The 25,257-nt window shown below is 38.0% G+C and overlaps 1 protein-coding gene across 1 annotated transcript; it reads right to left on the reverse strand.

Annotated features, from left to right (window-relative positions):
* Positions 1 to 24,451, reverse strand: crispld2 (cysteine-rich secretory protein LCCL domain containing 2). Its single transcript, XM_059353469.1, has 14 exons — positions 24,179 to 24,451; positions 21,615 to 21,733; positions 19,300 to 19,432; positions 14,923 to 15,038; positions 13,513 to 13,613; positions 12,425 to 12,619; positions 11,716 to 11,776; positions 11,547 to 11,613; positions 11,325 to 11,455; positions 10,435 to 10,478; positions 10,267 to 10,339; positions 9,337 to 9,412; positions 6,286 to 6,416; positions 1 to 699 (listed from the first exon to the last, which is right to left on the reverse strand). The coding sequence occupies exons 1-14, from the start codon at positions 24,449 to 24,451 to the stop codon at positions 648 to 650; spliced, it is 1,572 nt and encodes a 523-aa protein (XP_059209452.1). The 3' UTR covers positions 1 to 647.
* Between the last annotated feature and the right edge of the window lie 806 nt (positions 24,452 to 25,257).

The following is a 25,257-nucleotide window of genomic DNA, read 5'->3' on the forward strand; positions in this document are numbered from 1 at the left end:
CATCTACCACTCTTCTCCTTCCTGTTTCTGTCTGACAAACACATCCGCCGCGCTCACCACTTCACTTATAAATACAAGTTTGGTTTCACAGGCTGAAATCCTCAAGAGCAGAAAGAAAAGATTATCTAGGTGAGCAGAAAATGGCAATAAAATAAAATAAAAATACAGAATAAAAACGTTAATATATGGTACTCCATTTTTAAAACAAACAAAATATCATATATTCTGTACACAATGATTAAATACAGTGTGATCAGTATACATTCCTGTGTATGGATTTGTAATAAGAAGAAAATCAATGTAAACATTTCTGTAAAACATGTCTAACTCAAAACTTCCAGCACCAGCTGTTCAATACATCATAATATATATATTTATATAAACATTCTGTATTCACAGATTAACTAAGTATGGAGAAATATCTATATCTGGAGTTTTAAAAAATGAAGGTCCATCAAAATATTGGACCACTTTTACTGGGTGGTGATTGTTTATGAACATAGAGGGAAATGTGGATCTGCTGGGACGTCCTGTTCCTGCTGGAGGACAGAGACAGAAGAACAGTCGTGGTATCCAACCTGTGGCTTCCTGCTCCTCTAGAGCAGCTCAGGGGACTCTGGTGGTCTCTGGACTTCTGATCTGGAGTCTCACTCCCTCACAGTAAAGACTCGGAATGAACCTCCCTCTGTGTTGCTTTTGCTGCAAAACACACAAAAGAGAAAAGATGTTTTCAACTTGTTCAAAAGTTGGTGCTTCTGTCTGGCGTGTCGCCTTCACTGTAAAAAAAAACTGTTGTTTTTACGGTAAAAAAACAGCAGCTGTGGTTGCCAGAACTTTACCGTAAAATGATATAAGCACTGTTAATTTCACGTTTAAGATTGCCATTTTATTACATATTTAACAGTAAAAAATGAAAAAAAAATTCCATCAAAAGAAACACTGTTTTGCCATATAATTGACATGAAAATAATTTATAAATGCCTCATAAATTAAAGATTTTACCATTAAATATTAAAGTATATTTTGTTAGAGGTATGGTGTTTAGTACATTTAACAGTGAGAAAAAGTATTTTTACAGGCTGAAGGGAACTCCCTGTGATGACTAAAATCACCCTTTCCTTCAAAGAAATCCATCTTTTTGCATAATATTTGTTTTTGTGATACTTGGAAATCTGCTTTTTTAGTGTTGCCATAGTCCTTCCAGCTGCCATAAAAAGTCCATAAAAAAAGCACGCAGTCATCTTTGGAAATGGCACATTGAGAGTGTGACTCATTGTTTCCATATTTTCTCAGTCTGACCTTTTCCAGCTACCACATGCGATAAAATTTGATGACTTTGTAATTAGTTCACTGGTGAAGAGACCTTGAAGCTCTGCCACGATCAATAATCACGATAGGCCTGCACCATCGGGATCACATGGCAGAATAATTGTCCGTGCAGAAAAGCACCGACTCAGTGTCTGACAGCGTTTCCATCCTGGAGTAATCAGATAGTGTGTGATTAGTTCTCCAGCAGCAGAGTCCTGTCCAGGCTGCCCACCCTGCTGCCCTGCTGCTGGCACAAGGACCGGACCCTCGCAGCCGGTTATTGACCCCTATCCAGGGCCCTGAGAGGGGCCTTCATGCTTCTGCATCAGATTTCATCCTAGTCAGACTTGCACTGAAAAAAGTGTAACATGCAGTTGTTCATTCAAACTAAAAACTGTGTGTTGTGTGGGTTTTTTGGTCATTCTGTCTTTTCATTTTGTGTCTTTTTTGGTCATTTTGTCTTTTTTTTTTGGTCTTTTTTTTGGTCATTTTTTGTCTTTCTTGTCATTTTGCGTCTTTTTTGGTCATTTTGTGTCTTTTGTTGTGTCTTTTCTAGTTATATTGTGACTTTTTTGGTCATTATGTGTCTTTTGTGTCTTTTTTTGGTCATTTTGTGTCTTTTTTTTAGTCATTTTGTTTCTTTTTTTGGTCATTTTGTGTCTTTTTTAGTCCTTTAGTCCAACATAAAATGTGATTTTTATGCCCACCCTGCCCTGCTGCTTGCACATGGCTCGGACCCTTGCAGCCGGTTATTGACCCCCTATCCAGGGCCCTGAGAGGGGCCTTCATGCTTCTGCATCAGATTTCATCCTAGTCAGACTTGCACTGAAAAAAGTGCAACATGCAGTTGTTCATTCAAACTAATAACTGCCATTTAAAAGAGGATAAAAGTATTGATTTGATTGTAAAACTCATTGTTTTTGCATTTAGAGACATCAAGTTTGATTTATACTGAACTAAATATACGTCCTAAGGACCCAAAACAAAGTTTTTGATTTCTCTCAAGTTTTTATTTTCTTCTTCATGACCTGCAGATAATATTTTTAGTCTGAGTCGAAAGCACTTACCACCTCACCCAACCTTTCTTCTTTGCTCCAGTTATTTTCTGTATTTTTTTGGTCATTCTGTCTTCTCACTTTGTGTCTTTTTTGGTCATTTTGTGTCCTTTTTTTGTCATTTTGTGTCTTTTTTTTGTCATTTTGTGTCTTTTTTAGTCCTTTAGTCCAACATAAAATGTGATTTTGAATCTTTTTTTTTACTTTCAAAACACTATCATGCTCAATGAAAAATTTGTAATGTTGCAAATGTGAACAGAGGTTTCATCCAGTTCTATCATTTTATACAAAATATATTTGCACAGTCAGACCGTGTATGTTATATGTTGCATATAGTTCATATGTTAAAGATTTATAAATACATTTAATGTAATATGTTGGCCAAGTGTCTTTTTTATAGAGTTTATAAGGTGGGAAACAAAAATTTGTTAGGTCAAATAAAATGTGAAAAATATAGTTTGGGGATATAAATTAACTGGTGTCAATGCAAACATTTATTCAGTTAAAAGTGAATATATTAGCTTGGTTCAATTTAAATGTATTAGTTTGGTTCAATAACTAAACTAACTAACTAACTAACTAAAATGTTAAGAAAATAATTTATTCAATAATAAAGAAGTCACTCAATTTAGATTCTATGAAGTCAAATATTTTAGATGTGATATCTGGACATCGTTTTTTTTTAGTTTGAGCGAGGTTATACTTTTTTCAGTGTGGATTCTTTTGGCCATTCAGCACTTTGCACACTCAATTGAAATGCCTGAGTAAAGAAAGCAAAGATCCCATGTGTGGCCCGTCCACACACCAAACCACACCATTACTCTTACAGCCCCACATGCCAGCACGAACTGCCCACAAGGACTCCCTGGCCTCGGCTCGCTGCTGGAGCCTCCACAGCCATCAGAAACATGCAGGGAACCCACTACATGCAGCATTACAGCAGACATAAATCAGGGGGAGGGATAGTGAATAAAAGCACCTTTCTCAGGCCTTTTTTAGATCCTCTTGTCAAATTTACTTTTATTGTAAGCTCCGTGTTTTTACTTCAGTTTCTATCTCAAGGTTTTCTTCACCGCACACCAGTTGGTCAACTATTACAGCCTGAGCTGAGCCAAGCATTATCCTCCAACAGAGTTCAGCTTTAACTTGAATTTGATGACATTTTCTTTTTAAAAAGCACCTTTTACCTTCAGCACTTAACATCCATGATTACTGTGAACACAGTTAACTCTATGGAGTCTTAAAGGGCTATTTTGTCCATTTTTTAATCCTTTTCTTGTCTTTTTGTGTCTTTTTTGGTCATTTTGTGTCTTTTTTTTGTAATTGTGTGTCTTTTTTTTGTAATTTTGTGTCTTTTTTTGGTCAACAACAAGGATTAACAATCATAGCGTGCTAACGTTAGCAGGCGATCGATAGCGTGCTAACATTAGCAAGTTAGCAAGACCAAGACCAACTCGGTGCCGTTGAGAGAGACCAACTAAAACTTGTATCATTCATTTATTTGATTTGTTTAACTGCAATGTGATTGATATGGGCTAGCGGGCTTACGCTAGCGGGCTAACGCTAGCGGGCTAACACTATATATCATGTTATAACATGAAAATATAATTATTTTGAAATAATGTGATAATATCCAGCGTGTCCAGACGTGTGCATCACTTTTAAGTGTCCTCTGGAAACACTTGTGTTGTGTTGTGGTCTTTGCAGCGTTTTCTAAATGCTGCTCTTGTCAGATTGATGAAGATGTTTTCTCAGTTTGCTTGTGTTTTGTGTATTTGCATGTGTTTTCTCATGTTGCAGCGCTGTGAGCTCTCAGGGCCACCGTACATTTGCTTTTAGACATTCTTCTGTTGTTTGCTAACAGATTGAATTGACGAAGAGTCTCCTTCTTTAAATACAAAGTCAATGGAGAGAGGTGGATTGTGTTTCTTTGGTGTGGGCGGGGCTTAACTGGGCCTTGTCTCTACAGCAGATCTGTCACTCACTACGATTGGTTTGACCCAAAACAAAACAAAACAGGGAATCCAGGAGGATTAATGCAGCCCATGAGGCTAAATGTGTGTTCAGACGGAGCCAAACTTATAACCCACACAGGTGTTCTCAATCTGGTCTAATTAGACCTTTCTTCTTCTTCTGACTTTGTGGTTGTGTGCAGACTTCCTGTTAGCTTTGTTGTACCCTAAGGTGTAATTTATGGGGGGATGGGTGTGTTGCAACCCACCCAATATGATACCATAATTATTGATAATGAATTTAAAGTATTATAAACACGACAATGTGGTAGATTTTCTCAATTTAGCAGTTAAAAATAGTGATGTTTGAAAAAAGGATGTAAAATAGATGATTGTAGCTCAAAGGCTGATGTTTAACAGGTTTAAAAGGTTTAACAGGTTTAACGGTAACGGTTTAATGTTTCCCTGCTGTCAGCTGAACTCTAAAGTTTTGGCTTTTCCACAAGTTTCCGTGTCCAATTTAATGCATCAAACCTTTTCAGCAAAGGTAAAAATCAGCACAACCAAGTGTAAAATGATTTTACTTTTTTGCAGAGATTTTTCAAATTTTGCAGTGTTTTGTGTTTACTGTTTTTCTGTATAATTTTGGGTATTTTTGTGTGTTTTTTTGTTTGTTTTTTCGTTTGTTTTTTTTATAATTTTTTGTGTTTTTTGTGTGTTTTTTATTTGTGCTTTTCGTAATTTTGTGTATGTTTTTTGTGTGTTTTTTATGTGTGTTTTTTATTTGTACTTTTGGTAATTTTGCGTGTGTTTTTTGTATTTTTTATGTGTTTTTTGTGTGTTTTTTATTTGTGCTTTTCGTAATTTTGTGTGTGTTTTTTTGTATTTTTTATGTGTGTTTTTTGTGTGTTTTTTATGTGTGTTTTTTATGTGTGCTTTTCATAATTTTGTGTGTGTTTTTCGTATTTTTTATGTGCTTTTCGTGTGTTTTTCTGTGTGTTTTTATGTGTTTTTTTTGTGTGTTTTTCGGAATTTTGTGTGTTTTTTGTATTTTTTATGTTTTTTTGTGTGTTTTTTATTTGTGCTTTTCATAATTTTGTGTGTGTTTTTTGTATTTTTTATGTGCTTTTTGTGTGTTTTTATGTGTGTTTTTATGTGTTTTTTATTTGTGCTTTTCGTAATTTTGTGTGTATTTTTTTTATTTTTTGTGGGTTTTTTGCGTTTCAAAATGTTGATCCAGTAAGTCAAAATGACAAAATAATAATGAGGTGAGGTTGTGCTGAAAAAGATGATAACAGCATGGCATGGTATATATTATTTAAGTTGCATATACAGACAGAATGAAAAAGAGTCAAAAACCAACAAAATAGCCTCAAACTCCAAAGGGTTGTTCAACTCAAAGTTCGGCCCCTGGTTGTACCTGTTAGGGTTTGGCCTCTTATATTTTTAACAGTTTGCTGACGCTGCGTTATTCTGGTCGAGAGACCTTGCTCCATTTATTGCAAAACTCCATCTGGCCGGTGGTTTGGGAGAATATTAAGACATTATTCGGGGGGTTCCTTAACCACCAAAGCAAACCTGACTTCTATCAGACGTTTACAGATTAAAAGCTTCTCTCCTCAACCTGCAGCAGAGGCAGCTTTATAAAGTACTCGTACATATGTTCCCAGTGATAACACAGTCAAACACTGAAAAGCTGATAGCTTTCATTGCTTTGCAGTTACACAGCTGCCAAATAGCTGCTTGTTGATGGAAGCTGCCACACGCCATGTCTCAGCACGAATGCTTGTTCTCATTTTCAGATAAAAAAGTACAAATAAAAAAAAGCTTAAATACTTTAGAGGCAGACAGCTCGGAGCCAAATCTAAAAATATAGATTCCTGGAACTCAGACTATCTGCCTGACCCATTTATCTTTGTCCCTTTTATTACGCAACTGAGATAATTACAGTAAAATAGTAGTAGTAGTACCTCTCAGACTGGATGCCATTTTTCAGGACTCCAACGTAGCTCTTTCTCTTGTCCAGAGGCAGAACGTCCACCAAGCCTCCGTCTGCTCTCATCACGCCTGCATGGATCGCTGCTTTACAGATACTGGAGCTCTGGGAGGAGAAAAAAAGAGGAGAAATACTTTCACAAGATGATCAACATCATATCAACTACACTGTAAAAAAAAATGTATGTAGAAAAGACAGTAAAACACTGTCAAATTACATCAGAAATAGAGCGTAAAATTAAAAACAGGTAACACTTTATATTAGGGAACACATATTCAACATTAATTAGTTGCTTATTGGCATTTAAAAAAGGAACATATTGGCTCTTAATTAGTCATTATTAAGTAGTTATTAATGCCTTATTCTGCATGGCCTTATTATACAACCAGTAAGACATTAACTAAGAGTTTTCCCTCAATAACCTCAGAATTATTGCTTATTAGTAGTAAGTAAGTAAGTTGTTGGATTCTGAGGTTATTGGAGGAAAACTCTTAGTTAATGTCTTACTGGTTGTATAATAAGCCATGCAGAATAAGGCATTAATAACTACTTAATAATGACCAATGTGTTACTTATTTGCATGCTAACAAGCAACTAATTAATGTTGAATATGCGTTCCCTAATATAAAATTGTATATCACCGTAGAAGACACTTTAAATTACCGTAAATCAAAGAATAGCATAAAAACTTTTACTTTTACTGTCATAAACTGTAGGAAACACACAGCTTTACTGTAAAAATATAACATTTGCATGTAAAGTCAATGGAAAAAATACCATGATGTCACAATTTCCCTAAAAAATAACGTGAATATTCAGTCTAAATGACAGTTTTTGCTGATATTTACATTTAAATGTACAGTAGACAACCGACTCACTGTATTTTTTACAGTGAAGTTCTGGTGATTAAAGCTGCCGGTATTTTAAATTAAACAGACTATTTTTTACAGTGTACACAAATGTCATTGTAATTCCTTTATTATCAAATATTGAGGTCATTTACAGACACACACGCAAGCATTTTGTTTCCCAGTGTGAGCCAGAAGAACAGCTCTTATCAACAGTCTGGAGCAGAATTATTCATCTGTAGTCTAAACATTGATCCATACAGCCTGCAGCATTTCTCACCAGATGCTTTATGTCTCTTGTTTTACCAACATCCAGTGGATAAAAAACACATTTGGGTGTCTGTGACTTAAAAACATTCCTGGGAAACATTTGCTCTGAGCCAAACTTCTGCCTCGTTCTGTGTTTGTAAGACTTTTATGACTTCTTGTGAACTGAGATCTTTGTCCAGTCGGACGTCATTAAAGCTCAGTTATCGGTTATCATTTATTTTATTACGCAGCATTGACCTCATGTGACTGCGCCAACTGGAAACTCCAAAATAATCACTGAGTGATGTGAATTCCTACAAACTTTACGGCTGATAAATGTTTCCTGGAGGGTACTTTACAATGACTAAACTGCTGTGAACATGTTTAGGTGAATTTTAACTCGATGGAGTCTGATAGGGCTATTTTTTTCCATTTTTGAATCCTTTTCATGTATTTTGTGTCTTTTTTGGTGTCTTTTTTGGTCATTTGTGTCTTTTTTAGTGTCTTTTTTGGTCGTTTTGTGTGTTCTGTGGGTTTTTTTGGTCATTCTGTCTTCTCATTTTGTGTCTTTTTTGTTCATTTTGTGTCTTTTTTTGTCTTTTTTGTCATTTTTTTTGTCTTTTTTGTCATTTTGCGTCTTTTTGGTCATTTTGCGTCTTTTGTTGTCTTTTTTTGGTCATTTTGTGTCTCTTTTACTCCTTTATTCCCACATAAAATGTGATTTTGAATCTTTTTTTTTAACTTTCAAAACACTATCATGCTCAATAAAGAATTTTAAATGTGTCAAATGTGACCAAAGGTGTCAAATCTACCATATAAGAGGGTTCCATCCAGTTCTATCATTTGATACTAAATCTATTTGAGCTTGTCTCCAGTTTTACTTGGTATATCATCATCAAACTGAAACTGGCCTCATGGAGTTTACAGCCACAACTTTAGAGGTAAATTTACAGTAGGGCTCCACGCTGCTTTGTTTTCTAGTCTGGTGGAGGCAACAAGTCTGGATTTGGAGTTTTTGGACACTCCACAGGGTTAAGAGATGATGTGAATCAGTTTTTAAGAAATATCGCCGATCTCTCAAACGCCAGCACTTAGTGTGAGATAACGGTTGAATCAGCCTCAGAGTGGTCCGGCCCACGCTGCGTAATACAAACCTGGCACTCTGAGGCTGACCTCACCATTACTCCCATTCTCCATTAGCCGTATTCCCACCATGATTCAGAGGCTTTCCATAGCTACCATTCATTACAAACAGGGGCGCAGAGGGGATTTTTTAACTGGGGGGGGACGAAGCTGTCAGCAAATGATTTCAACTCAATTAGTTATTTTCTCACTCCATATCCAAATATGTTTTTGATTTTTAAACTAAAAATGAAAACCCTAAATTTGGTGCCTCTCACACTTTCTAATGCCACTATTCCACCTTAATTATTGCATATTTTTAATTAATTATTGTAAAGGAGAATAAGGGTTCTTCTATGTTTTATTTAAGGCGTCTAATTTTGACAGTCTTGTAAATTCTGTGGTGGATTCTGTTAACACATCCATGTGCTCTTATTTTGAAAGCTACATGTGTTTGATTTATTTTGAAGGCGGGTCTAACACGTTCTTACCGTAACTAATTATGGTTTGTTATATTAACACTGAAAGTCGGAACTTGGAGCTCGGAACAACGTCAAAAATTCTGACATTCGTGTAGACCTTGAACGCACCATTAGCTGTTAGACTCTCTATGTGCTGCAATGTAAAAAGTCTAACTAACGGAACATTAATCCTGTTTTACACATCCATTGATCCTTTTTTTCACATCTGAACTAATGCCACATTCATACTGGTAATAAAAAGAAATAGCACTGAACTGGAGGACCTCTGGAGTCATTTTGTAAAAGTTTATTTCAGATATTCACATACAAAAGTTTGCTACTTACATCTGTGTAGATGTTGTTTCCAACCACAGGTGACCAGTAGGAAGGCTGAGTCTTACAGTTGGCCGGACAGAAGATTCTGAGAAACAAATTGGACATTACTATGATTTTGCAGCAACAGATAAGGTTCACATTAAAGGAATACTTCACCTGCAAAATGACCAACAAATGTTTTATTTTGCCTCAAAAGGTGAAAGAAGAAAACTGACGAAAATCCTTGATGAAAGAGGCAGGAAGTGGTTACAACCAGATGCCCCAGCTTTGGAAGATTGGTTGAAAATTTTACATTAAATGTATCCACAAAACATTGTAAATCTGGAGATCATGGAGAAACAGTCTCTATAAAAAATGCAATCAGGGAAATTGAAGGATTGTGGTCAAAATGGGTCCAGAACATTAAACCAAGGAGACCAGATCTGCTTTAGTTAGCATGCCAGCTAAGGAAACTACTGAAGAGACTATTGTTTGTTTGTTTTAAGAAGATATATGTTCTATGTTCACAGTTTGATTAACATTAAAGTAAAATAAAAATAAAAAGGGAAAGCAACTGATGAAAGAAAAGCTTCGTACATCTGTTGGATTGATGTTTGTATCTATATGTAGTTACTATATATTTCCTGATTCAACTCCTGGACTTTGTATGACTTTCCTAATAAAAATAAAGTGTATGAAAAGAAATTATGTAAATGGAGGCTGCGTTTTAAAACAGCAACACTGCTTTAAAACGTGTTCAAATCATCAAGGATTTTCTCTATTTTCAGATTTTGTTTGTGTCATTTTGCAGCTCAGGTATAACCTAAATGGAATTCTTTTTAACTCATTACTTTTAAATTCCTCATTTATTACATATAAGCATTAAAAAGCATTCAAACATTTAACTGGCTAACGGTTTCATGCTTCAGAGAATGATAATTATTGGATGTGAGGAGGCACCTTGGGCAGCTGGAGGAGGGCTTTTTGAAAGGGCAGATTTCAGCCACTGTGGTGTAACAGTCAGCAGTTATTTCTGTGACAGAGAGAAGAGAAACACGCTTAATAAACCTGATGATGATGAATCTACATGCAATCATGACTCAAAGTTCTTCTTAAAATCTCACTCACCTTCCACCCGAGCCACCACGAAGGCATTCCCGGCTTTATATTTACTGTGAAAGACATCGTAAAGTTCAGAAGCCAGGTTCTCAGAAAATTCCATTATTGCACAAAATGTGAATCATAGTTGCAGGAATATTTATGCGTTTGGGGAAATGAGCCCACGCTGCAGAAAAAGGGTGTATCTAAAAACCAGATCAAACATTAAATCTGAGGGAAATGATCTTGCTGCATGGACAGATAATTTACCTTGACAAGATTTCTTAAATTAAGATTATTAAATCTAGAAATAAGCATGTTGAACACTTAAAATAAGATGAATTAAAGCTGCAAGCTTTTAAAAAAAACTTTTTGTGTCTTATTTTGGTGTTTTTTGTCTTTTCTGGGTTTTTTTGTGTTTTTTTTTTGTCTTTTTGTGTCTTCTTTTGGGTCATTATACGTCTTTTGAGTCTTTTTTAGTGTTTTTTTGTCTTTTGTTTCTTTTTTGGTCATTTTATGTGTTTTTATATCTTTTTGTGTCTTTTTTTGGTCATTTTGTGCCTTTAACATCTTCTTTTAGTCATAAAATAACCAAAAAATACAAAAAATATACAAAAGAGATAAAATTAAAGCTGCCAGCAGTGATGAACTGGCCCGAGCAGAGTGACCTAACAATTATTTGTTTCTTACCAAGATAAAAAAAACTTTAGATTTAGAAGTGTTAGATAATTTATCTTGTTTTAAGAGTTAATTTCTTATTTTAAGTGTTCAACATGCTTATTTCTAGATTTAATAATCTTAATTTAATAAATCTTGTCAAGGTAAATTATCTGTCCATGCAGCAAGATCATTTCCCCTCAGATTTACTGTTTTTATCTGGTTTTTAGACTAAACACCTTTTAAGCAGTAAACAGATTTACCTTAACGACTCGATGCCGTTTTTAGTGGCTTTGACGAAGAACGGGAACTTTTCCATCCTGGTGACTTCGACCACTCCTCCGTTGTTGTCAATGACACCAAAATGGATCGCAGCTCTGCAAATACTTGATTGCTGAAACAATAAAAAATTAACCCTTATAAATAAAAATGCATTTACACAGTAAATTGGTGCAAGAAGTTGGTTTCATGTTGGATAAACTCACCACATCATAGAAGAGAGTTCCCCAGACTTTCCCTTTCTTATTCACACAGTTAGCAGGACAATTATATCTGCATAGACAGAAGATGAGACGGAGACAACAGTGAGTTGAGAGGAAGTGTGTTTTAAATCAGAATATATAAGATGTATTTTATGCACAAATATAACCAAACCTGTTGCATGTTGCACCTCTGCACTTATCTCGCAGTCTAGTCTCACACTTAATGTTCTGAGCTGCAAGAACAAGATGAAAAAATGAGTTAAAACATGTACAATTCAAAATGCTGCAACAAGGCTCCTCAATAAGACAAATAGATGATCTCACATCACCCCCACTTTGTGGCTTTTTTCCTGTGAAAAGGGCTTTATAAATAAAATGCACTTACTTTTCTTACTTTGCTTACTTCCTTAACTTACTTACTTACTTACTTACTTACTTACTAACTTACTTACTTATTTACTAACTTACTACCTTACTTATTTACTTACTTACTTACTTATTTACTTACTAACTTACTTATTTACTTACTTACTAACTTATTTACTAACTTACTTACTTATTTACTTATTTACCTACTTATTTACTTACCTACTTATTTACTTACTTACTTACTTACTTATTTACTTACTTACTTATTTACTTATTTACTTACTTACTTACTTATCTACTTACCTACTTATTTACTTATTTACTTACTTACTAACTTATTTACTTACTAACTTACTTATTTACTTACTAACTTACTTATTTACTTACTTACTTATTTACTCCCTTACTTACTTACTTACCCACTTACCTACTTATTTACTTATTTACTTACTTACTTACTTACTTACAAATCATGAACGTTTAAGGTTATTTTTATTAAGTCTTGTATCTACCCAGAAAAGTGCTGCTGGGGGTCTTTGAAGATGGCGTCCTGGGCGTGGTGGTCCTGGGAGCGGAGGGTCTGGTTGCTGGTTTCTTCGGGGCAGAGGGTTTGGGTTTGGGAGCTGGTCTGGCGGTGGTACGAGGCGGCAGAGGAACCTGAGGCTTCTCCACCTCGTTCATGTCCTCCGTCTCTGAGCGCTGAGAGTCTACAGACACACAGACGAGGGTTCAGGTTACATGTTTAATGCTGGGCTTACACTGAAAGATTCCCCCAGTCCCAGACTAAAAACTGAAAGTCTTTAGTAAATCTAGGAGTTTTACTGACTTGTGTGTTTAGTGGAACAATTTGTCATTTTGTGTCTTTTTTTAGTTATTTTGTGTCTTTTAGGTCATTTTGTGTCTTCTGTGGGGTTTTTTGGTCATTCTGTCTTCTCATTTTGTGTCTTTTCTGGTCATTTTGTGTCTTTTTTTTAGTCATTTTGCATTTTTTTTTTTGTGTGTCTTTTTTGTCATTTTGTGTCTTATTTTTGGTTATTTTGTGTCTGTTGTTGTGCCTTTTGTAGTTCTTTTGTGTATTTTTTAGTAATTTTGTGTCTTTTTTGGTCATTTTGTGTCTTCTTTAGTCCTTTAATCCAACATAAAATGTGATTTTGAATCTTTTTACTTACTTTCAAAACACTATCATGCTCAATAAGGAATTTTAAATGTTGCAAATATGAACAAAGGTTGCAAATATAACATATAAGAAGATAACATCCGATTCTATCCAGTTGTTGTTGTTGTTTTCAACACAAACCACTGCAATACACTAGAGCAGCTGGAGCCAAAAGCTGCTTCTCTTCCATTTAGTCCGTTTTTACTAAGAGCATGATGGGAAAAACTGCTAAAAATCTAGTTGTAGTCTTGCAAATAGTTTCCTGCTAGATTGACAGTCCGTCTAAAACCTCAGTGTGAGACTAGAAACTCTAAACACTTGTCTTTAGATGGGAGCAGGTGTGACACAATAGTTTTCCAGGAGTCTTTTCCAAAAGTTTTCAAACTCTTCTGATGTATAGGATGCATCACATGTTTAAAATCTTTGAATGAGAACCATGATTACCTTTGTAGCAGAGGTTATTCCTGCAGCCTCCTCCGTAACTGGGAGGACACTGGGAGCAGGGGCGTCCGTGCTGGTACGGAGCCTCTCCGATCCAGTTCCCCCTGCAGAATGAACAGAGGACAGCTTTACTCAGGTGGAAATTAATCATCGGTTAAGCTTCACTGAGCTCATGCTGTTGTAATGATTTTGTCGACAGTCAACACTCCTAATAGTCATTAATCCCACAAACTAATAATAACGGGTTGTCTCTTAGGTAATGACTTCCTGTGGGCCGTCTGGAAAACAAGCGCCTGCTCTGCTCTTATTTTTCTTTCCCTTTGCTTCATTATTATTTTTATATTCCAACTTCTGGAGGAATTTTAATGGTTCCAGTATGTCATACCAGTGTATCGGACAAGTGGAGCTACATAGAGTTGCAAGAAAAAGTATCTGGCTGCTTGTCTGTGCTGACTACCTCCAATCCTCCAGCCCCTTCCCCTATTCCAAGTCAAAAGTTTTAATGTTGTGAAGTGTATTGAGTATGTGCATCTTTATCTATCAGATGATGCATGCACTAGTTCCTCTTCATTTTATAAAGTCTTGATAGGCGACATGCCACCAAACCTCAGCACTTTATTAAACTGGTCACATAGTAATTATCCAACACGCTCTAGTGATTAATGCTCAATGTTCACCGGACAAATACTGAATTTGGAAAAACTGCTTTCAGTTCTGCTGCATCTACCTGGAACATCTGACAACATTCACTCAAACTAACACAATTATTGGGTTGCCCTCAATGATTCCTCGAGAAAATAAATAAAGGATAAATGAAAAATGAAAAAATGTTGCTCCCCTCTCCTCTTGTTATGGTGTATTTCTTCCATTCCTGTCTTCCTGTCCTGTCCTGTCCACCCCTTTGTCATATTTTATGTATGTTTATGTATATGTTTGGACGGGTTGATGGTCATTTTGTTCTCCTAGTACTTGTTACTTTATTCAGTGACAATAAAGTTGAATCTCATCTCATATGAACCCTTTGAAATGACCTAGTTTTCTGCATTAATTTGTCATAAAACGTGATCTTATCTGCATCGAAATCCCAAGTATAGCCAAATACAACATGCTTTACCTAATACCACACAAACAATTATAATATTTAATGTCTTTATTGAACACATCCATTAAACGTGATGGTGGAAAAAGTAAGTGAACCCTTGATTTAATAACAACACTTCCATCTATTCATGAAGAACACGCAGCAAATAAGTCATTTCAAAGGGTTCACATACTTTTTCTTGCAACTGTATCTGCAACGCCCAACATTAGGAACACTCTCTTTAGCATTTGTCAGAACGATAAGAAGGGAGAATGTAAACAGGAGTCAGGAGGCGTTGATGAACGGTGGAACATGCAGGAATATTGACTTACTTTGGGGAATAGTTGCACACGAGGTAAACGGAGTTCTCCCATACTTCTCCCCAGACGTCCATCCTGGGACAGACGTGCACGGCGCAGCCCACTCGGCTCGTGGTCGCCCAGACCAGCTGGAAACAGGAAACACAACAAGTTAGCAGGGGAACAGATGGGATTTTTGAACTGGGGGGGCGAAAACTGCAAAAAAAGATTGCATATTGCATATTTTTTAATTAATTATTGTAAAGGAGAATAAGGGTTCTTCTGTTTTATTTAAGGCTTCATATTTTGACAGTTTTCTTGTGAATTCTGTGGTGGATTCTGATAACACATCCATGTGCTCTTATTTTGAAAGCTACATGTGTTTGCTTTTATTTTGAGGGCGGGTCTACCAAGTTCTTACCGTAATGCCTTATGGTGTGTTTTATCAATTTACACTGAAAGTCGGAACTTGGAGCTCGGAACAACGTCAAATTCTGACATTTGTGTAGACCTTGAATGCACCATTAGCAGCCGGACTCTGTTAACACATCCATGTGCTCTTATTTTGAAAGCCACATGTGTTTGCTTTCATTTTGAGGATTTACACTGAAAGTCAGATCTTGAAAGTCGGAACTTGTAGCCCAGAACAACGTCGAAAATTCTGACATTTGTGTAGACCTTGAACGCACCATTGGCCACCAGACTCTCTATGTGCTGCAATGTAAATTAGTCTAACTAAAGGGCATTAATCCTCTGTTTTACCGGCGATGTTTTAGCTGAAAGTGTGCAGGACGGATCGGGATCACTATGTATCTTGGGGGTACATATCCCCATCGTCCCTAGTGCCATTTGTGCTCATGCAAGTTAGCACAAACAGTTCCTAAATGAACAAACAGACAGCAGAATGAGCCTGCGGGACGGCTTCCTGCCTCCCTTTTCTCACAGCCCATTTTGGGTCATTACAGAGGAAGCAACTAGACTGGCAGCAACGATTAATGGGGCCACTGGGACTTCAAGGAGTGCCCCGTCTGTTTTTCTGCCCCGGTCACATGAACATTAAGTGTGAACCCAGTTTGCCCTCTGTGACACAATCTGCAACATTTTCATCATCCTGGTAGAAACGGAAAAATGTCAGATTTTATAACATCTCGACTGTGAAGAAACCAAAAGTCAGCGTGGGCTCAGAACTGTCCAAGGTAAAATAAAACGGCTTATTAAACGGAAAGCTGCTGCAGCGGTGTTCCAGATGAATGATGTGCCATTTGACGGCAAATACAACACAGCATATTCCATAACTCCTCCTCACTTTCCTCCCAAACTCTGAAACATGTGCTCTCTCCCTCCTCAGGAATGTTCATCTTTTCCCTGGTGCAGTTAGACGCCACTGGAAGCAGTGAGTCAGCACTCAGACTGATGGGCTGGTAGCTCAATGTACTCTCTTCACTCCAGAGGGTCAAACATTTCTCTCTATATGTATATGTTTGGACGGGTTGATGGTCATTTTGTTGTCCGAGTACTTGTTACTCTATTCAGTGACAATAAAGTTGAATCTCATCTCACCTCATGTGAATCAAGGTTATTATAGTTAACAAAAAGTAACGAAATAACGAAAATTCGAATTGAAAAAACATTTTCGTTAACTGAAATAAAAATAAAAACGAGAGTTTTTAAAAAAACGATAACTGACTGAAACTGTATTTTGTGGTTACAAAACTAACTAAAACTAACGAAAATTATAGCGAAAATGTCCTTAGTTGTCATCTTTTTTGGTTGATATGAAATCTATTTCATCTATCTGGTTTTATGACTTAATAAACTTATTGGGGCTGAGATGGATCAGACAAAGGAAATAAAGGAAACATTTATTGTGACTTTTTTGAATCTGGCACCCAAAAAATACGCCATTACAAAAAAACTAAAAACTAACACTAAAACTAAGCATTTTCCAAAAAATAAAAACTAATTACAACTAGCAAACTCTCTAAAAACGTATTAAAACAAACTGAATTCGAAAACAAAAAATCACAATGAAATTAAAACTAAAACTAATGAAAAAAACAAAAATATTATAACCTTAATGTGAACCCTTTGAAATGACCTAGTTTTCTGCATTAATTAATCACTGGAAGCAGTGAATCAGCACACTGCAAAAAAAGAAAAGTTGGGTGAACTCAAAATTTCAAAGTTTTGTTTTTGAGTCTGCTCAATTTTACATTGTAATAACTTTTAATCCTTACTTCTGCTAACTTCTGCAATGTGCTGAATTGGCACGATTGTAACGCTGCTATGAAATGTTAGCTAATGTTGTGACCACAATTTTGAGTTAGCATTGATACGCTAATGGCTACTCTTGTAGCTGTAACAAGCAGTGCCGCTAGCGTCAGTTAGCCGCTAGCGTCAGTTAGCCGCTAGCTTTCGCTAATGACTGAATTTCACCACTTTCCCGCATTTCACAACAAAGAAATAAGAGTTAGCAGAACTATTGTCTCTTGTTGTGAACCCCAACTTAAAGATATAAGTAACAACAACTCACAAAAGCAGACAACTGGCTTCCTTTGTTGTGCTAACTTACATTATTGCCCTAACTGTCAGTAATTTAAATCACTGTTTTAGGCCAAAAAATACAAGTTGGCTTTTTTGCAGTGTACTCAGACTGATGTGTGCTGAGTGCTGGTAGCTCAATGTACTCTCTTAACTCCACTGGGTCGAACATTTCTCTCTGCAGAGAGCCCGTAATGGAGTCTGACTGCCTGGACTGCAGGTACATCAGCACTTCCAGTAAATGAAAAGACGGAGACAAGGTGATGATGCTCCGATTTGGCCTCGTCTCCTCTCTGCAGCATCTTCACAAGAATCCAGGTCAAGCAGTGAGGGGTGTCTGGCGTGTCTGGAAATGACTACCAGATGGCAGTGATCGGGTTTCAGGGTGCAGGCAGCAGGAGGAGTCTGGAGGTTTCTGTAAACTCATCCCAGCAGCCACAAAGTAAAGTCTAGTGGGAGAGGAGGCCAGCTCATTCATTCCTCTTTCCTTTTCATTCATTAGATTTGCTCAGCTTCTCTTTAACTCCTCTTTCTGTCCATTTTAAATGTCTATACATCCTTCATCGTCTACATGCTGCTATATCCATGCCTATGTGTCATTTAACCCCTCGGTGCCTCCACAACTCTGCCCATAAATACCATGAAATCTCATACAGGGTGCTCACCACATGTGGTCTCCCAGCAGCACCTGTCAAGTGACATATGCTCCAAATTATAGATAAAAGAAGGCACACACTGTAAAAAAAGTGAGTCTAAAAACCAGATAAAAACACTAAATCTGAGGGAGATGATCTTGCTGCATGGACAGATAATTTACCTTGACAAGATTTCTTAAATTAAGATTATTAAATCTAGAAATAAGCATGTTGAACACTGAAAATAAGAAATTAACTCTTGAAAGAGATAAAAGATCCAACACTTCTAAATCTTAAGTTTTTTATCTTGGTAAGAAACAAATAATTGTCAGGTCACTCTGCTCGGGCCAGTTCATCGCTGCTTGCAGCTTTAATTTATCTTGTTTAAAGAGTTAATTTCTTATTTTAAGCATTAAGATTAATAAATCTAGAAATAAGCATGCTGTACGCTTAAAATAAGAAATTAACTTGCATTTTTTTTGTTTCTTACCAAAATTAAAAAAACTTTAGATTTAGAAGTGTTAGATCTTTTATCTTGTTTTAAGAGTTAATTTCTTATTTTAAGCGGTCAGCATGCTTATTTCTAGATTTAATAATCTTAATTTAAGAAATCTTGTCAAGTGAAATTATCTGTCCATGCAGCAAGATCTTTTCCCTCAGATTTACTGTTTTTATCTGGTTTTTAGACACACCTTTTTTGCAGTGTATATAAAAGAAGTGTACGTGACATCATCCACTGTGGTTTTGAAGCCTTGAGTTTGGCATTCAGGCCATCTTGGTTTTTTGGAACCAGAAGTTCATATGTTCCTCTTTACTTACGTTTAAGACCAAGCTCAAAAAATTCCTATAGATGTTTTACACCTTTGTATTATTTGTTTTTGTTTATATTTTGTTTGTATTTTTTTTTTCCATCTAGCTATGTAATTTAAGCAAAGTATAGTTATTTATAGGTTTAAGAGGGAGGGTCGCATATAAGCCCTTTGGGTTTTTTGATATTTCCTGCATTTTCTTTAACTGTTTCTTGTACTGTTCTTTCTTTATGATTGTATGTTCTTTAAGTGCAAACAACAATAAAAAAAAATAAAAAAATATATATTTGGAGGGTGGAGCTATGTTAGCAGTCAGTCCTTGATATGTAAAAAATGTGAAATTTCCCTCAAAACATTTTTTTTCTGTCTTAAACTTTCCTCCTGAACTCTGTCACCCCTTTTTTTATTTTTTAAATGAACCTCACCTGGGTGTAATGGGTACACATGGGCCCGGAGCAGCGGTCCGGACACCAGGGGTTGCACTCCTGGGGGTAGGGGTAGGTGTAGTCCTTCACCTCATCGTACCACGACTGGACATGGAAGGCAGGAGAGCGGTATCTGCACACACACACACACACACACACACACACACACACAGGAAAACACACACAGACAGTCAGACAAACAGTAGGCTCAGTCACAGGCCATCCAGGTACCAGGAGCAAAGGGAAATATCTGCAGGAGCTGCCAGGTGCTTTGGCTAGACTTTAAAACACTGCATGAACCTCCCTGCACCTCCTCCTCCCCCCTCCTTCCTCCTCCCCCCTCCAGGCCTCAGATGATGAGTCTGAGTTTGACCTGGCACTCAGTCTGCTCCCTGCTCCTCCATAACAGGGGAAATCAAATCAGGCTTTAAAAAAAAAAGAGAACGAATCAGAGCGAACCTAAACACGGCTCCTCCACAGCCCAACAAATCTGTTCAGGCTCTTGTTATAAACATCTCTTTTTACGGTATTGAAAAGTGCTGAGCGTATAAATGGAGAGAGTGGAGAGAGTGGAGGGGGAGGAGTGGAAAAACAGGACTCGACATCAGGGTTTGCTGGCACAGGAAGAAAAGAAGTGGAGAGGGAGGGAGGAGAGGGCTGTGAGAATGGGAACAGATTCCTGGAAGGGCACCTGCTGCGATAGCCATACACACTGTCATACACAGAGGCTTACTGTGTCCACACACACACACACACACACACATCAACCTTCATATGCCAGCGTTGACTGGCACTACATGTTTCAGCAGGAGCACACTTTTCTCTGTAGTTTACAGGAAACTATTTATTCTTGCAGCTTTGACCGCTCAGAGAATCCTTTGCAGCAGTAATAAAGAAAGAAGAATCACAGAGAAAGTCCACATGAGCTGCTGGTGATGTGACAAAAAGACGTTGAACTGTTATTAGTGCTGCTAAAGTCTGGGAAGCAAACCGCAACAATTTTTGGTGCCAACATCTGAACAAGGTAATGACTAATGCTCAGGAATAAGTCATTAGCCGTGTTTCGACTCGGGGGAAAGTGGCCACCGGGAAAGTCTCAGGCCACACCCTCTCAAAAGTCTGCTCACTCAGCGTGTCTCCATTACAAGTTAGCCCTTAGAGGGACTTAGAGACTCTGGAGGTGATGTATGGTTTTCACCGTTTAGCTGAAAGCAGCATGGCTAATTATGCACAGCATTTCCGCTGATCATAAACATAGTGATTGTGAATTAACGGCATCGCAAACTGTGCACAGAGTGACTGGTGCTTGTTGTAAACAAACAGAGATCGCTAAGTGAACACCTCCTGCAGCAGCAGCACATACACACTGTACTGCTACAGAGCTAACGGTTAGCCTGTTAGCACATACACACTGTACTGCTACAGAGCTAACTGTTAGCCTGTTAGCACATACACACTGTACTGCTACAGAGCTAACTGCTGCTAACGGAGGATTTGTCTCCAGTCGCTTTCTTGAAAAATAGTCGCTAACGGGGTCTGAAATGTCGCTAAATTTAGTAACAAAGTTGCTAAGTTGACAACACTGCTTCGCCGGCTTTTACAAATGGCGTGTTTTCTTGTTGTGACGTCGAGTATTACCTCACATCCTGCTTAGCGATCTATCCAATCAGTAACCAGGCTGTTTTCAGGGGAGAAAAAAGACCCTGCTCTTCTACTGGGACAAAAGCCACTCATATTTAAATTAGGGGCGTTTCGGCAAGTGAGACCCACCTCATTCTGGGTATTGACCGGTAGTGGAAACAGCCCTATTATAAGAGCAATTTGTTGGTTGCCAGATTGTGAACAAGACTGCGTTGCCATTGGCTCTGTTAGGCTACACATGGGCTAAATGCTAACACCATCATGGGTTACAGTTAAAAAAGAGCCCTTTCCAAAACACTTTACATCTGGAGAGATTCTATAACGACGGTAGAGGAGATAAGTTTTATAAAACATGGGTATTTATTTTCTTTCATCTCTGTCTTCCTGTCCTGTTCACATCTGTCAAATTGTATGTGTTTTTTATATGTTTTGGACGGGTTGATAGCAATTTTCGTTGTACTAGATCTTGTTACTCTGTGGAATGACAATAAATGCTTCTGATTCTGATTCTGAAAAATGTGAGCTCATTCAAATGTTTATAATTCTCAAAATAATATTTAGATATCCGTGCTATATAACTGGTATTGGCATTTATCAAATCTGACTTAATTGCACCTGTTTATTAATATTCTGAACAGAGTTTTTGATGGATTACTGTCTGTGTGGCGTCTCACCTTCCCCAGTGGACCCCCAGGTTCTGTCCGATAGACATGAGCAGGTCTTGGGGTCCGTGGTCCCACTGGCACTGCTGGGCCCAGTGAATGGCCGACCGCTCCAGATCATCGTCCCAAACCTGCAAAACACACAAAGTAAAACAAGGTTCTCACAAGGAATTCTTTGAGACGCCAGTGGGAATACTCCTGCCCCGTTCACCTGCTGATTCTGCAACAATCTGAAGGATTATACTCCAAGTCTTGTTCTGACTCAGTAGATACCTAACCACAGCTTGTTCAAGGCCTCTCCTCCTCTACTCCTGCACTTCCTTCCTTCCCGCGGAGAGAAACTGAGCTGGATACGAGTACAACATTAACCTTTGACGGTGACATGTGAGCGGAGCAGCTGGCGCCTGGCCCTGCTCCACTACAAACCTCCAGCAATCACAGCTGAATTATCCACATTTCCTGAGTGGGTTTCCTTACAGCGGTGGAGAGGAGAGGGGAAAGAGGAGAAGACACCTGACTCCCACCGAGGAGGAGGAGGAGGAGGAGGAGGAGGGGTGCTGTGAAGCGAAAACTAACGAAATAACGAAAACTAGAATTGAAAAATAATTTTTGTAACTGAAATAAAAATAAAAACAAGAGTTTTTTTTTTTTATAAAAAACTGTATTTTGTGGTTACAAACTAACTAAAACTAACTAAAATTATAGTGAAAATGTCCTTCATTTTAGTCTTTGACAACTTTTTTCATACGTAAACCTTTTTGGTTGATATGATCAAAATAAATAGATTAAAATCTATTTAATCTATCTGGAACTCACTTCCTCCTTACTTAGTCAACCTTTCTCGTTTATCATTTAAATACTCTTTGAAAAACCTATTACTATTTCAATAACCTATTATAATTCTTGTTTCATTGCTATGTTCTGCCTTTGTTTTGTTTTTCTAGTTTCTTGCTCTGTATGATTCAATGTTCCTTGTTCTTTTTTTATTTTTATGTTATACTGTATTAGGGAATCCCACTATTCAAGCCCCATTATAAAACCCCATTACAAAAAAACTACAACTAATAAAAACTAAACTAAAACTAAGCATTTTCCCAAAAATAAAAACAAATTAAAACTAGCAAACAAACTCATTAAAAATAACTGAATTTGAAAACAAAAAATCACAACAAAATAAATAATAATAATAAAACTAAAACTAATGAAAAATCCTAAACTATTATAACTATATAGCTGTGCAGGGAGGGAGTTCCTGCATGCAGCACGGCCCCTCAAAGCAACATCTCCTCAGTAAATTTCCAGCCTTTTGGTGGTCGCTGAAACATGCACACACAGACACCACTGTAACCCCAAACACCCATACACTAACACACACACACACACACTGCCTGTTCACTGGAATTTCAGAGAGCTCTGGGCTGGGTGAGTCTTCAGACACTTTCCTTCCCGGCTAAAACCACACACACACCCAGAGACACCCAGAGACTCCACTCTATGGACCTTCAATAACCTCCTGTGTGTCTCAACAATAATCCCTCTCCTGCTGCATCCACTGATTTCAGCCTTATTCTCTCTGTGTTCCTTCTACCAGCCCTCCCTCCCTCCCTCTGTCTGCTGTCTTCTCTGAGCTGTATGCAGGCAGTGGCTGACTCCTCCATGGTTGAAAAAGCGCGCTAAAGTTCCCATCCATCTATCTATCTATCTATCTATCTATCTATCTATCTATCTATCTATCCATCTATACATCTATCTATCCATCCATCCATCCATCCACCCATCCATCCATCCATCCATCCATCCATCTATCTATCTATCTATCTATCTATCTATCTATCTATCTATCTATCTATCTATCTATCTATCTATCTATCTATCTATCTATCTATCTATCCATCTATCCATCCATCCATCCATCCATCTATCCATCCACCCATCTATCCATCCATCTATCCATCCATCCATCTATCTATCCATCCATCCATCCATCCATCCATCTATCTATCTATCTATCTATCTATCTATCTATCTATCTATCTATCTATCCATCTATCCATCCATCCATCCATCCATCCATCCACTTATCATCCATCCATCTATCATCCATCTATCATCCATCTATCCATCTATCCATCCATCCATTTATCATCCATCTATCCATCCATCCATCCATCCATCCATCCATCCATCCATCCATCCATTCATCTATCCATCCATCCATCCATCCATCCATTTATCATCCATCCATCTATCATCCATCTATCAATCTATCTATCTATCTATCTATCTATCTATCTATCTATCTATCTATCTATCTATCTATCTATCTATCTATCTATCTATCTATCCATCCATCCATCCATCCATCCATCCATCCATCCATCCACCCATCCATCTATCCATCCATCTATCCATCCATCCATATATCCATCCATCTATTCATCTATCCATCTATCCATCCACCCATCTATCTACCCATCTATCCATCTATCCATCCACCCATCTATCTATCCATCCATCCATCCATCCATCCATCTATCCATCTATCTATCATCCATCCATCCATCCATCCATCTCACCATGAACTCCATGTTGGAGGCTGTGGGGTAGACGGCTCCTCTCAGCTTGTTGTGCAGCTGGAGGATCTCGTCCCGGTCGGACCAGCGGATTGCTCGGCGGCTCCTGTTGCCAGCTGTGTTGCTGTTGCCGCTCTGGTTTGCTTCCTCCTCGTAGCGGCTCAGCAGCTGCTGGAGCTCTTTGGAGTCGGGCAGGAAGAGGGGAGAGGAGTCCCTGACACACAGCAGGAGGAGGGCGAGGAGGACGGGGATCCAGGTCATGGCGGCGCAGGTCATCCTGACACTTCAGCTGTCTGACTGGTTGAACTGTGAGGCGGAGAGCAGACGGCGGCGGGTCGAGTTTGAGTTTCCAGACAGGCAACCTGCAGAGAGGAAACATTTAATGAGTGTTTCCCAGCTGACTCAGTCAACAAGGAGCAGATTGCAAAATATGAGAGTGGAGTAAATGTTAGGGCTGCACAATTATGGCCAAAATGATAATCACGATTATTTTGATCAATATAATCATGATTATTCATCATGTTAGGGAAAACATCTGTATTTTTATTGCACTACTTTTAAACAAACAATAGAAAAAGATTTTTGTGTGTGTAACACCTCCTGCAGCAGCAACACATACACACTGTACTGCTACAGAGCTAACTGTTAGCCTGTTAGCAATTTGCAGACTGGACGCTAAGGAGTTAACATGTGTCGATTTGACTGTTTTTACTCTTCCGGCCCCCGTGGCTTGTTAAGAAGAGCCTCCGGCCCCCGCGGCTCGTTAAGAAGAGCCACGGGCCCCTGCGGCTCGTTAAGAAGAGCCACCGGCCCCCGCGGCTTGTTAAGAAAAGCCTCCGGCCCCCGCGGCTCGTTAAGAAGAGCCTCCGGCCCCCGCGACGCGTTAAGAAGAGTAAGAACGAGTCTCCAAAAGTATTCAATAACACCAGAAAATTTCGCTGGATTTGTCTCCAGTCGCTTTTTTGAAAAATAGTTGCTAAGGGGGTCTGAAAAGTCGCTAAATATAGCAACAAAGTTGCTAAGTTGACAACACTGCTTCACCGGCTTTTACAAATGGCGCGTGTTGTTGTGGCGTCGAGTAC

Source organism: Centropristis striata, chromosome 2 (assembly GCF_030273125.1).
Source record: "Centropristis striata isolate RG_2023a ecotype Rhode Island chromosome 2, C.striata_1.0, whole genome shotgun sequence".
NCBI classification, from domain to species: Eukaryota; Metazoa; Chordata; class Actinopteri; order Perciformes; family Serranidae; genus Centropristis; species Centropristis striata.

What these genes read in the sequence shown, in the direction of transcription:
- crispld2 (XM_059353469.1), bottom strand. Translation starts at nt 24,451, where the DNA reads ATGACCTGCGCCGCCATGACCTGGATCCCCGTCCTCCTCGCCCTCCTC. An exon ending in GTGTGCAACTATTCCCCAAA is followed by an intron (nt 13,614 to 14,922) that starts GTAAGTCAATAT and finishes TTCATTCTGCAG; the next exon opens with GGGGAACTGGATCGGAGAGG. An exon ending in AACGGCATCGAGTCGTTAAG is followed by an intron (nt 10,479 to 11,324) that starts GTAAATCTGTTT and finishes TGTCTTTCACAG; the next exon opens with TAAATATAAAGCCGGGAATG.